At 30.0% G+C, this 13,831-nt stretch overlaps 3 protein-coding genes across 5 annotated transcripts; 1 reads left to right on the top strand and 2 right to left on the bottom strand.

Moving 5' to 3' along the window:
* The first annotated feature begins 80 nt into the window (after positions 1–80).
* LOC124930691 (WAT1-related protein At4g19185-like) lies at positions 81–2,234 on the top strand. Of its 2 annotated transcripts, none has more exons than XM_047471027.1 (7): positions 81–373; positions 562–624; positions 717–833; positions 910–1,195; positions 1,280–1,435; positions 1,594–1,745; positions 1,825–2,234. In XM_047471027.1, the coding sequence occupies exons 1-7, from the start codon at positions 174–176 to the stop codon at positions 2,027–2,029; spliced, it is 1,179 nt and encodes a 392-aa protein (XP_047326983.1). In that variant the 5' UTR covers positions 81–173; the 3' UTR covers positions 2,030–2,234. The 2 variants fall into 2 exon arrangements, with proteins under 2 accessions (XP_047326983.1, XP_047326984.1); XM_047471028.1 differs by having other exon boundaries at positions 237–377.
* A 32-nt stretch (positions 2,235–2,266) lies between these two features.
* Positions 2,267–3,780, bottom strand: LOC124930690 (pentatricopeptide repeat-containing protein At1g31790). The gene has a single exon (XM_047471026.1). The coding sequence runs from the start codon at positions 3,721–3,723 to the stop codon at positions 2,437–2,439; it is 1,287 nt and encodes a 428-aa protein (XP_047326982.1). The 5' UTR covers positions 3,724–3,780; the 3' UTR covers positions 2,267–2,436.
* A 2,613-nt stretch (positions 3,781–6,393) lies between these two features.
* LOC124932861 lies at positions 6,394–9,790 on the bottom strand. Of its 2 annotated transcripts, XM_047473571.1 has the most exons (9): positions 9,287–9,789; positions 8,955–9,123; positions 8,792–8,869; positions 8,359–8,725; positions 8,157–8,269; positions 7,909–8,073; positions 7,699–7,838; positions 6,889–6,981; positions 6,394–6,787 (listed from the first exon to the last, which is right to left on the bottom strand). In XM_047473571.1, the coding sequence occupies exons 1-9, from the start codon at positions 9,421–9,423 to the stop codon at positions 6,628–6,630; spliced, it is 1,422 nt and encodes a 473-aa protein (XP_047329527.1). In that variant the 5' UTR covers positions 9,424–9,789; the 3' UTR covers positions 6,394–6,627. The 2 variants fall into 2 exon arrangements, with proteins under 2 accessions (XP_047329527.1, XP_047329528.1); XM_047473572.1 differs by lacking the exons at positions 6,394–6,787; positions 6,889–6,981 and adding an exon at positions 7,008–7,592 and having other exon boundaries at positions 9,287–9,790.
* Between the last annotated feature and the right edge of the window lie 4,041 nt (positions 9,791–13,831).

Consider the following 13,831-nt stretch of genomic DNA (forward strand, 5'->3'; position numbering starts at 1 on the left):
TGAAAAAAATATTAAAAGAAAACGTAATATAAATCCAATTTCCCTAAAATTAACTTTTGTGACATTGAAGCGCACTCTCTCTCTCTCCCCTTGATTAAACTGAATCAATCATCTCATCTTCTTCTTCAACCACTGCACCAACCGTCTTTGTAGGTCTGAGCTGAACAGCGAGGATGATGCCGGCGGCAGGAGGATCTGGAGGGGAAATATGGAAAGCTCATGCTGCAATGGTGCTGGTTCAGCTCTGCTATGGAGGCTACCATGTTATCACTAAAGTTGCTCTCAACGTCGGAGTCAACCAGTTCGTCTTTTGCGTTTACCGCGACCTAATTGCGCTCTCTATCCTCGCTCCGATCGCCTTTATTCGAGAAAAGTTGGTACCATTCTTTTCAACTGATCATATACATTGATAGAATCCAAATTGAATTGTGGAGAACGCTAGTGTAGTCACAATCTTTTCTCAGCTAGTATGATTACATGATGAATTGCAGTGTCAAGAACATTGAAATTCTGCTTCAGCATTTTCAAACTTTGACCTAAAACTTTGATACTGTTCTGCAGAAGAATTAGGCCTCCATTGACTCGAGGTCTTCTTGTATCATTTTTCATTCTAGGGTTAACAGGGTGAGTTTTCAATGTTAAGCACACTTAGGTTAGGTTCACTTTTGTCTCTCCTAACCTAGACTTAATGCTTCCTTTCTTGAAATTGAGAATAGGATATTCGGAAACCAGCTTCTGTTTCTCCTTGGTCTTGGCTACACGAACCCAACTTATGCTGCAGCTGTACAACCTGCAATTCCGGTTTTCACATTCATATTTGCAGCAATTATGGGGTCAGTTTATCTTAAAACAATCTATCTGTTCTTGATCCTAATTGACACGAAAAAAATGTACACATTCTTAATGCAGTACAGAAACAGTGAGGTTGTTAACTACAGAAGGTCAAGCTAAGATTGGAGGTACTTTTGTTTGTGTCTCTGGTGCCCTATTGATGGTTCTGTTTCAAGGTCCAGCTGTGATTGGCAATACAAACACGGAATTCACTTCACAAAGTGAAATAAGTGCGAGAGGTCAACCGGAACCTTCTGGTTGGTTAACTTCCACTTTAATGGAGGTTGGGTTTGACCACTGGCATCTTGGTGTTCTTTGCTTAATATCTAACTGTATGTGTATGGCAGCTTATTTAGCCATTCAGGTAAACCGACTATTGAGGAAACTGGAACTCAACTCTTCTATACATCATTTTTAGTAAAGAGTATAATTGTTTTTGCAATTTCAGGCACCACTTCTCGTAAAGTATCCTGCAAGTTTATCTGTGACTGCATATTCATACTTGTTCGGTACTATTCTTATGGTGGTGACAGCAGCATTTATGAGTGGGGAGTCGGCTGATTGGAGTTTGACGAAGTCTGAGCTTTTTGCAGTGATCTATGCGGTAAAAAAGAGCCCATTTGGAAACACTTTCTAGATCTAGATGAGAAATCGTCAATAGATTCATGAGTCTTTTCCAAATGGGCCCATTTTTCTAATGTATTTTTGTTTCACTTTGAAACATAGAAATCTGAAGAAAAGTTTTTGATGTTTTTATATTAGGGAGTGGTTGCATCTGCCCTTAACTATGGACTGTTGACATGGTCTAATAAAATGATAGGACCTGCTCTAGTTGCACTATACAATCCACTTCAACCTGCTGCATCTACACTACTCTCATTGATATTCCTTGGAAGCCCAGTTTATTTGGGAAGGTAGTTATTCTTCTTCTGAACCATATATAACTTTTCTCGACTGCATATTTTACTAATTGTGTCGAGTGTTGTCTGGCAGCATTTTGGGTGGATCCTTAATTATTGTGGGGCTTTATCTGGTGACATGGGCTTCTTATAGTGAAAGACAAGCTTCTTCTATGGGAATTATAACTCATGTTCCTCGAGAAGTTGATCCCCTTATCCAAAGGGATTCGCCAGCTCTATTAGGGAAGATGCCATACCAGAGGCTCTCTGCAACATCACCAAAGTTGATATCGGATTGATTTGTTGAACATACACATTACCATTCAGTTGAAAGTAAATTACACCCGGTATAATTTGGAGGCTTGTTTCTATTTTATTTTTTTTTATCTTGAAAGGATAAAAAGAAGAAGAGAGGATAGTACTTAGTGATAGGTTCTTGTCATTGATTTTGGAAGAATGAATCATTTTATTATTAAGTGTGATCTTGATTAAAGATTTTGTTCTTAATATTGTTTTGCATTCTACTTACATACTCATTACAGAGGAATCTATAGTTCATCCATCACTATAAACAAATGAGACTTGATTGGGACAAACAGTTACAGATAAGACTTACATACAAGGCTATAGCAAAACCCTATTCTCGAGGATTTTCAACTTCAAGTTGAGTTGAAACTCGAGTGTAGCTAGAATATATATGGAATCATTACATGTAGTGATCTTTACTGGCACAAGCACATTTAAGCTCATCAAGCAATGTTTCATCAGGTTCCAAACCAACAGCCTTCATTTCGTAAACAATCTTGATAGCTTCAACCACCAATCCTTCTTCTACATATCCCATAATCATAGCATTCCAGCAATCCAAATTTCTCTCATCTCCAAGCATCTCAAAAGCTTTCCTTGAACATTCCAATAACCTGCATTTCGCGTACATCTCAACTAATCCACTCTGAACAAAACCGTTCACTATTCCAATCTTCACTGCTTTCGCATGCACCTGCTGACCACAAAACCCGCCGTTTTCCATTCTCCCACATGCTTTAAGAACATTATAGAATGTACAAGCATTGCACCTCACACCACTTCTGTTCATTTCATTGAAGATACTAAAAACTTCTTTGAAATGTTCTTGTCTACAGTTGTTGACAAGTTTAGTCATCCAAATAATGTTGTTCTTGGAAGGCATGTTATCAAAGGTGAAGTCAATCCCTTCTGAACAATCAAGTTTCCCATAAAGATTGATAAATAAAGAGGTGAGAAATGAACTCTTTCCATACCCAAGCTTCAGAAGCCAACCATGGATCTGCTTCCCAAGATCCAACTCTTGGACTCGTCCACATGCAGTGATTATCCGGACAACCACCCAAAAGACAGGGAAGGAGAGCAAGGAGTCGTCGTCTTCGCCGGTGTTGTTTTTGTCTCTTCTCCGACCAATACGCATCTCTACAAATAAGGATATGGCCTCCCAATAATCTTCCATGTCCATATAAGCAGAAATCATTGCTGCCCATGACTTGTTATCCCTAACAGGCATTTTGTCGAACACTTGGCGTGCATCTTCAAATAACTCGCAGGATAAGTACATGACCAAGATGCGATTCATGAGCGGCAAATCAAGGCGGATACGGCTGTTTCTAATGTGGTCGTGCAGTTCGATGGCGGCGCAAGTGTCTTGGCGAAGTGTGCATTCTTTAAGAAGAGAAGCGTATATGTCTGCGGACACTGGAAGTCCAAGGACATCCATCAAGTGAAGAATGTCGGAGGCGGTGGTGGGATTGGAAAGTGTTCGCCGTCTCTTTATGGTCTTGGGTGGAGTGAGCTGAGGCGTTATGGGTGGAAGGCGGAGGAAGTCTCTGTTCAAGGGTTTCTGTAGAGGTAATTGAAAATGAAGAGGAGGAGGAGGAGAGGGAGAGAGAAGAGCAGTATTTACAGAGGTAGATCCGTTGGTTGATTTCATAGCTACTGGAGGATGGAGAAATGAGATAGCCATTTTTTCTTCCTAAGAAAGAAGGGAGCTTGAACCAGAAAGAAGCGGGAGGAAGAAACAGGTTGTTGGCGCCTTATATTAGGGGGAAAATTTGAGGAAATGACCCTCGGCCCTAATTATAGATGGTGTGCCATAATTTTAATAACGCCGGTGATCCTCTATTTTTAATGATAATTATATTTTTGATTCTTTTTTTTTTTTTTATTTTTTTTTCCGTCTCGAGGTTGCGTGACGCAACTGGGGCATTTTCGTCTAAAAAATGTCATAATTAAAATTTTTTGAAAAATAAAAAAATAAAAAATTGCGTCACGCAACTTGAGAATGCGTGACGCAATTGGGACATTTTCGTCAGAAAAAAAAAGTCACCCGCTATTAAAATTATGGCCCGCACCATCTGTAATTAGGCTCCTCTTGACGATCATTTCCCTATATTAGGAATATGCTTGATTATATATATATATAGAGAGAGAAATGATTAGGTGAGGGAATTTTGTGAGGGAATGACGTGGCATTATCTTATTCGCTGAAAAAATTAAATAATTTCTCTCTTTTCTCTCTTTCCTTCCAATTTTACATTTTCCAACCAATGAAGGTGATGCCACGTCATACCCTCACCAAATTCCCTCATTAAATTCCCTCACTCTATCACTACTCATATATATATTTAAAAAATAAAAATTCTCAATAGATTAAATTATTAAACTAAATTAAGAATTATATTTAATAAATTAATAAATAATAATAATAATAAAACAAAATTTAATATTTTAGATATTAAATTGTATAAATAATTTTATAAATAATTTTTTTAATTAAAAATATTTAAGTACTATATAATTGATGGATTAGACTTGACAAGCATTATAAAAACGAACTTATTAAATGAAGTGTTAAAATAGAGTGTCAAAAAATCTATGGCCTTCAAATAAAATTATTCAAATAAAATAGAATGAGTTTATTTAAAATTATTTTTTTAAATAATTTATTTGTTTAATAATTCTCAAACTAACTTAAATTACTTTTTAAACTTAATTTTTTTTTAACTTATTATTAAATATATCTTAAATTTAATATATATATATATATATATATATATATATATTATTATTATTTTTATAATTTTATTAGTGTCAAACACTTATATTTTTTTTAAAATAAAAATATAATATTATCTCTAATTTCTTAAATTTTTTCAATTTAATTTTATATTATTATATAATTCCTAAACAAAATTGATAAAACTCATCTTTATCCATTAGTTTTATCGATAATTTTTTTCTATTATATTTTTTATATTCACTCAATTATTTTTTTCAAAACTATTCCAACTCAGATTCTTATATTTGTTTGTCTACTATCATTAAATTTAAAAATAATTTTAAAAATAAAAGAGAGTAATCATCCCTTGTAGTCGGATTTCAAGTAATATTGGCATCAATTATTCCATGTTAATATTTTGTCTCGTTCCAAATTTTCTTTTGACAGTGAATATGTTTCTAAATTAAAAGGTGCCACAAGTTCAATAAAATAATTTTAAATGATTTGAATTTAAATTTAAAAACTAGTATATGGAGAGACTAAGTTGAACAAGAAAAATAGTGTCAAACAAATACCAATTACCAAATATACAATCAAAATCTTAAAAGAAAATACTAAGAATAAGAAATCTCAATTACAAATAGAGATGTCAAAACTTAAATTAGGAGACTATTCTTAGGCCGACTCCTAAATAATGTTGGCCTTTCAAAGAGTTGAAGGAGGTTTTTTTTTTTTTTTTTTTTTTTTTGACTATTTTTTAAATTGGTTTCTTGATGTAGGTTATAATTTATTTATTTTGTTGTATTTGGTTCAATATTTAATTTTATTTAACAAATAAAATATAAATACTTATATTATTATATTTGATAATTATTATAATATTTTTCATTAAAATTGCACATAAATTATAAGACTTGATAAAAATATTATAAAATTCATATATATATATATATATATATATATATATATATATATATATATAGAGCACCCTTATACACAACACATTCATACAGCACCTACCTCATTTGATAAAAATAGAAAATATATCTTAAAAAAAATATAAGAGAGAGAAAAATATTTTATCTTTCTTATCAAATGAGATAGATACGCTTATCAAATGAGATAGATACGGTACATATCATTACTCATATATATATATATATATATATATATATATATATATATATATATATATAATAATTTAAAAGGTAACACTACTCACCAAAGTTACCCCTCATATTTTTTTAATGGACAATTAAATCATATTCATATAAATGAACCTTTTGAAGTTACATGATGTCTCAAAAAAACATTTATGTGAAAAATGAGACTTGATAACGGTAAGAACCTAGTAAAAAGACAACATTTAATGTGAAAAACTAGCCAAATGATAAAAGATTTCATCAGCTTTAAATAATCCATTTCTTCAAAGAAAAAGAGCCTAATTTCATTATGGTCTACATTTAAGTGATATTTTTAGCAGACGATCTTGCTAATTCTTTATTAAATTTCTATTGGGCAGTCATTGAAGATCTAATTAACCCTGCATTTTGATTTTTCTAAGGACCAAAATTAACTAAAGTCTATCTAATGTGGTTTTAAGTAGGGTTATTAATTGCTCTTTATGTACAAATTACTACTAATCCATAGAGCATTCAGCCGCAATATTAAGCCTCTGTATAGTACTCGTACAAAGTGATCTCATAGTCAATCGAAAAGGTCATGTTAATAATACAAACAACATGACCAAATCGACGCATTACAATCTCATAATCCTATTACCACATTCAAGAAACTCGAGTTTGTATCAAGTATGACACTTCTTAATATATATATATATATATATTTCTTACCAAAAACAAGCCTAACCTAACCAACTTTGAGTCTATCTTTATTCCCGAGTGATTTCCAAGACAATTCCAGTTGCACCAAATGCAATTTCTCCACAAATGGTTCAAGAACTTCCGCCTCTTCCTCTGGGGCAAACGCCATGCAGATGCTAAGCTCTTGCACTGCCTTCTTATAGTCCCTGAACAGAAACCAAAAAAATAAAACAGTTTATGAACAACAACAACAACAACAACAACAATAGAGGGACCAAGGACCAAACCGGCTAGTTGGATCTCAAACCTGCTATAGTACAACATCATCCCATGATCTCTTCTCAAAGACCAATTATGTGGCTGTAGAATCAATAATCTTTCTGAAGCCATGATAGCCAGCCTAAAAATATATATAAGTTTTAATATACCATGTATAGTTTCCACGGGTACTCATTAAAAGGACTAGTAAATGCAAACATTAAGAACAGGTAAATAGATAGAAATATTGCAAAATGGATATAGACCACGCTATCAATACTTCTTAAGACATACCCATACTGATAAAAACAATAGGTACTAAAATATATGCAATTTGAAATAAAAGGAAAGATAATGACTAGTTGTTACTTAAGACTAAATCTGCAATTCAAGTAAAATAAATTTACTATTTTTAGATGCATTCCCTTCAAGTGGAGTTACCCGAGAAGAAGACTAAGTTCAGTTTCAACTCATTTTGATCCACATCCAGATGAGAAATCTAACAAGTGTCCCTAATTGATCGAGTAATTTAACTTCATGGTTGAGTTTTTCAATGAACAACATTTAAAGAAGTTCCTTTTTTTCCTTAAATATTATCTCCACAAGTCTGTATAAGAACGTGTGGTCCCCAAATTGAAACTACTTGGGGATGTAGATGAATCATAAAGTTAGTGCACTATAATTGCTATAGAAACTAGTTGCATTAATTCTCCCCTTTATCTCATGCCAACTTGCAAAATTAGCATCTTGAACCTGTAGGGAAACAACACAAAACCGCCCTCACAATCGGAAGAGATTTTAATTTCTTTTTGCAGCAAAACTTAACAATCACAATTTAAACATAAAGTGGGTGAGTTACCTTAGATCTTGAGGCCGTACCAAAGGAACTTTTGGGCCGTCTATTGTATTGTGTGTTTCCTTTTGCTCATGAATTGGTCTAAGTGGAGATGTTAGCATCAGTCCATGGTTCTTTCTCGATGCCCGTTTCCAGTGAAGTCTCTGCACACCTCATATTTTCACTTCAATTTTCCTATTATGATATCAAACAAATAAGAAGTTCAGAACATACAATTAAATTTGCGAGAGCAATCCCAATAATGTCTCGGTTTGTGGCAATTTCAAGTCCGGAGAGCGAACTGCTATTTAAATCTGATGCCTTTGATCTTGGGTCATCCACACATCTTCCATTAACAACACCAACCAGACTGTGCCCTGAAGTTACCTTGAAAAGTTCCTAAAATTGAAAACAAAACCTGGTTAGTTTAGCAGGACTATCTTACTTTCTCAAGTAACAAACATCCTTCTTCTTCGACAAACCTCGGGATTTCCCATTTGGGGCCAAATAAAAAATTCTTCCCCAACTCGAGATCCCACAATAGTCAGATTAAGTCTTCGACAAACCTCAATATATATTATGCTAAGTATAATTGCTGCAAAGAAGATTATATATTGTCTCAATCAGAACAACTGCCTAGTTCTAATGGAATTTGATGCATTAACAGAGTAATCAAGTTTTTACCACTTCCACATCCAGAGCTCAAAACAGAGTGCAAGTACGAGTACTTTGGATCAACAAGAACGGGCGACCTTTTAAAACCCCTTGACTCGAAAAGGACTAAATTCACAGCTTCCAATACTTCGACGAAATGACAACCAATTTCTCGCGAAACTAGCTCAGCCTGAACCTCTTTGGCGATAGAATCTAGCTCAGTCAGACAATCATTGATCCTCCTTCCACCTAATAATGGCATTGTCTCGAGATTCTCCCATTCTTGGATTTCAGATGGAATGTGCACGTCCTTCCTCTCGTTATGAAAGAATTGAGCATCCATTTCTCGATTGAAAGCCATGAATGATTCATCTTCAGCTGCAATATACAGCAACGCCTGCCATTTTTTTAACGAAAAAGGTTAATGACTCATCGATATCGATCGGATAATGACAGAAATTACCTTCGCGAGAGAAATATCTCTTTCTATAGACTCAAAAGATATCTCCTGTGTAAACTTTTGCCTAGCCAACTTCATAACCTGGAAAGAAGTCAAATCAATCGGTAACGCATGCCAAGGATTACATAAATTAGAGATTACGTGAATCAAATGAAGTTATAAAAACCTCCTGATAATGATCAGAACGGGATGAATGATTTGTGGAGTCTAGAGAAGAATTAGCCCTAGGAGACAAACGTAAGCTCTTCTTCTGTCTCCATATTGCTGTAATCAAGGTAGAATCATTCTTCTTCGTCTTCTTATCCTCAGTCCGATAACGAAGAAGATAATCGTACCTGACGATCGTCATACATAACAATTCATCTTCAACTCTCTAATGTAATGCATGCATATATGTATATATAAGGAAATAAAACGAAGACGAAGCTGATTTCATCGAAAATTCATTTCACGATTCGTATGAAAAGTCCAATTAAGATCATCAGCTTACTTGAGTACCTGAAACACCGAGGATGACAGTCGCGAACTGTCAATGAAACCGCCATTCCGGCTGCTGTCGCTGTTAATGAAGACATAGTAGGAGTAATTGAAGTCGGCTGATTATGATACCATCCAATCAATGATGCAATCTGCATTCAAGTAGTCACGGGGGGAGAGAGAGAGAGAGAGAGAGAGAACAACAGTGGAAGAGAATCAAAAGTATAGTTGAGAGAGAGAGAACAACATAAATCCAATATGAAATGAAGAAGAAATGGAATCATTATTGTTAAGATCCATGCCGTTTGGCGCTCTGACGAAGTCCCTATCGGTTACATCAGCAGAGCGGTTCTCAGCTTAATTACCTAATCAATGAATCCTTGTACTATTATCAAAATCTGTGATATGCATTCAGTTCAGTTGTTCATTAATTGGTACATAATTAGAAATCAATGAATGAATCATAGATAGATTGTATTTAGATGAAAGGTTAGGTTCCTTCCTTCCATCCTTTTCCATGGAAATTGCGTGAACTGTGAAGTGCGAGCTGTCACAGAGAAGAACAAGCAGCCAAATACTGACACGGAGAAGAAATGGACTTCTCCCTTTCTCTCTCCTCTACTTCACTTTTGGCTGCCCAAACCTTTTCTCATAATATTTTAATTACTATTTATAAATATTATTTGTTTAATCAATTAATTAATTTCATTATGAGATTACTCGAATTAAATAAGTAAATATTATTATTATTTTATTTTAAAATTATTTTAATAAAATAAAGTAATAATATTTTAATTAAAACAGGTTAAATAAAGTGATAATTTGTCGGACTCTAAATTATTTTAAATATCATTTATTATTACAAAATTATTTTTAAATAAATATATTTAGTTGAAGTTTGAAAGCTAGTTTAGTGTGTATGATAAATTTGTTCGTTCAAACTTATTTTTATTATTTGTTTCAGATTATATAACTTATTTGTTGAAAACTGTTAATTTATTCAATAAAACTACTTTCAAAGCCTAGGAATTTATTCATAAGTTGAATCAAACTGGCCTTTAAATAATATAATTATAGTGAAATAATTAGAACAACACCAAACCAACTCTTTTAGGAAATCTATGAAGAAATATTTTTGATAACTTTATAATGGTAAATGTTTGTACTTTCTAGTGATTTTTTTTAGATTTAATTATTAAAATATCAATTATGCCAACAATTTAAAAACTGAACTAAACATTATTGAGAAATTCAACAATAATCCGTTTTTTTTTAACTAAATGAACAATAATCCACTTATTAAAAAAAAACTCATCTAAATAGACCAATTATTATTATTTAAGGGTGGAGTCATATTTATCCATTAGAATTAAAACCCACAAATATAATAACTTAGTCCTTGTTCGATTTTGGTAGACAAAATCAACATCACGTTACTTTCCTCTTATTCATCACATTGCTTTATTCATTAACCAAAATATTAAAATATCTTATATTTTAAATTATTATTTTTTATTTTATTTATATATATCAAATATCCGAACAAAACCTTATTAATTAATGGTTTAGTTTTGGGTTATTCTAATAATCCAAAAAAAAATCAAACATCACTTCACTCCCTTTCATATATCAAATCAATTAACTCATTAGCTAAAATACTAAAATACTCTATATTTTAAATTATTTTTTATTTTATTTATATATATATATATATATACTCTTTAAAAAAAAATTATATAAAAAAAAAGCATTCTCGTCTCCTTAAAATTATTACCAATTATATTTTTTTCCTCTCTAAATTATTTCAATATCATTAACCGACCATTGCATTAATACAAATATATTAAAATAAATATGGTGAAATGTTAGAAAATGGGAGCATCAACCATGACTATAATATTATTAATTATTAAATATAATAAAGCCATTTTGAGTAAACAATCAATAATAGGAAGACTGACCACAAACATGTCATAATGAAGTGTTTTCGGATAAGCTTGAGAGAGTCCCATCATATCTACTTACCAATTACTATGGTCGTTTGATTCGGCATCATAGTTGTCTAGTATTTATACATATTTAAAGGAAATCAAATTGTCTCATTTTAAATTATGCTTATTGTTATATGAAAACAATATTTTGAATAATTCTTCATTTAATTGAGGACAATATTCCTCAAAATGTTACACATTCATTATTTTGGTTATAAGATTAAAATAATATATTAGATAATTCAATCCAACTAAAATAATTTAAATGACAAAGTAATTTAAAAAAAAATTAAAAGTCATAAATTCAATTATCATTAAAAACATTTTTAATCAAAATATCACGACATTTGAATTCTCCTATAAAATTATTTTTCATTTAATTGAGGACAATATGTTTCAAAATGTTGCACGTTAAAAATCTTCACCTTATATGATAATTTAAAAATATTAATCTCAACTTGATCTTATTAGTAGTAATAATTATTAATTTTTTTATCAAACTGTTAAACTTAAATTCATTTTTGCATTGTCAATTATTAAACTTATTTTTTATAAAAATATTTAAATTAGGTGATAAATATATTTTTGTTTTCTTAAAAAAAAAATAAATTAATTGGGAGTAAAAATATATTTTTTGAATTTGAGTTATTCAAACTGAAGCAATGCCCAAACCACAAAACTCTTTTTTATTTTGTTGTTATATTTTAAAATCTAAATTTTAATGTGATTTCATTCTTTACTACTATAATAATTAATATTGAGAGTAATACTAATAATGAAAGAGAATTATAGAATAATTGTTAAAATGAGAATAAAGAGGTAAATAAATAAGTAATTATATGTTTTTTAATTTTTAAAGAAGAGGGTAATCGAGTTAAATCAGATTATCAACATAATCACTAACAAAACCAAACAAGCCTTAAAGTGTTCCTAGCTTGCAGCCAAAGATGAGGTTCAGATGGTGGCCCACATTCGATGTTTTGCGTGTATATCTGACGGTGGTGCATTCATGATTGTCTTATTATTATTATTGTTGTTATTATAGCTCAATGAAATTAAATGATTGAAGGGCATGAGATACTCACTATCAATAATTTATTATTTTAAACTTAATATATCAACAACTTTAGTAAATTATGTTAAACTTACAACTTTGGTTTAAGTTTATTCTAATAAATTTAATTTAATTAAAATATATATAATTATAAAATAATTTATTTATTGTTTAAATAAAAAATATTTTGATTAATTAATTAATTTATAAGAATATAATGAAATAATAATTAATTTATAAGAATATAATGAAATAATAATTAATTTATGCTTGAATTTTTTTAAAACAACCCAACTAAACAAGCTTAATAATAGTTTAATTGATAATACTTTTCTGTAAAAAAAATTAATAATAAATCTCTTTTTTTTTTTGTTTCTTTAAAGATTTTATTCAAGAAAAAAATGGTTTGATAAAAAGATAAAAGTAAGTTATTTGTGGTTGTAATTATTAAAATATTTTTTATTTATTTAAAATTTAATAAAAATAAAGCAAAAATATTTTAATCGATTAATTAAGCATTTTGATGATTTTAACTATAAAAATAAAAATTTATAAAAAAAACTATATGAAATCCAACCAAAAAAATACTCATCAACTTAGCTAAGGCCAGCAAAAATGGTTGATTTATACCTAATAAAAAAAATCTCATTTATTAAAAAATAATAATAAATACATATAAATTATGAAAGAAAGATCATGAAAAGACAATGAGAAAATAATAATAATAATAATAATTTTGTTTTTAAAATTGGGTCTTACCTATAACCACCCTACCCCAAAATGACTTCTAAAAAAAATTAAAAAATAATAATGGAATCGGTACCAGTTTCATTTTATTGATTAATCAGTTTTATCGAATTTGGTTAATCGACTTTTTATCGGTAAACGGTTCAATTATTATTAAATTGGTAATAATTTAATTACATATTTATATGTTATAATTTATAATTATTTGTAAATATCATGTATATATATATATATATTATAATATTTAATAATAACAATTATTATTTTATAAATATTAAATATATTATAATATTAAAATAATTTATATATATAATAGCAAAATATAAATAATAGTACAACAATAATAATTAATATATACAATAGTAAAATATGAATAATAGTACAACAATAAAGAATTAAAAAAAATATAGAGTTTGTCTCTTAGAATTTGTGTTCAATCTAAAAAAAAAAAAAAAAGGGATAGTTGATAATTTTGAAAGGGTTATAATTATTTTTGATAATAAATAAAATAAAAAATAATAATTTAAAATAAAGTGTATTTTAGTATTTTTATTAATGAAGTGAGTGATATAATTACTGAGAAACTATTGATTAAAAAATTAAGACTTTAGTATTTTTTTTAATTTCATTTAAATTATTTCTTTTTTTACCATTTATCATTGTGGACTTGTCCAATCAATAATTTTTTAAATAAATTTAATAATAATTTTTAAAAATTGAAATTCAAACCAGTAAAACTGGTATCAATATCCAATGGTTAACAGATTTATAAAA

This window comes from Impatiens glandulifera, chromosome 3, assembly GCF_907164915.1.
Source record: "Impatiens glandulifera chromosome 3, dImpGla2.1, whole genome shotgun sequence".
Classification (NCBI taxonomy): Eukaryota; Viridiplantae; Streptophyta; class Magnoliopsida; order Ericales; family Balsaminaceae; genus Impatiens; species Impatiens glandulifera.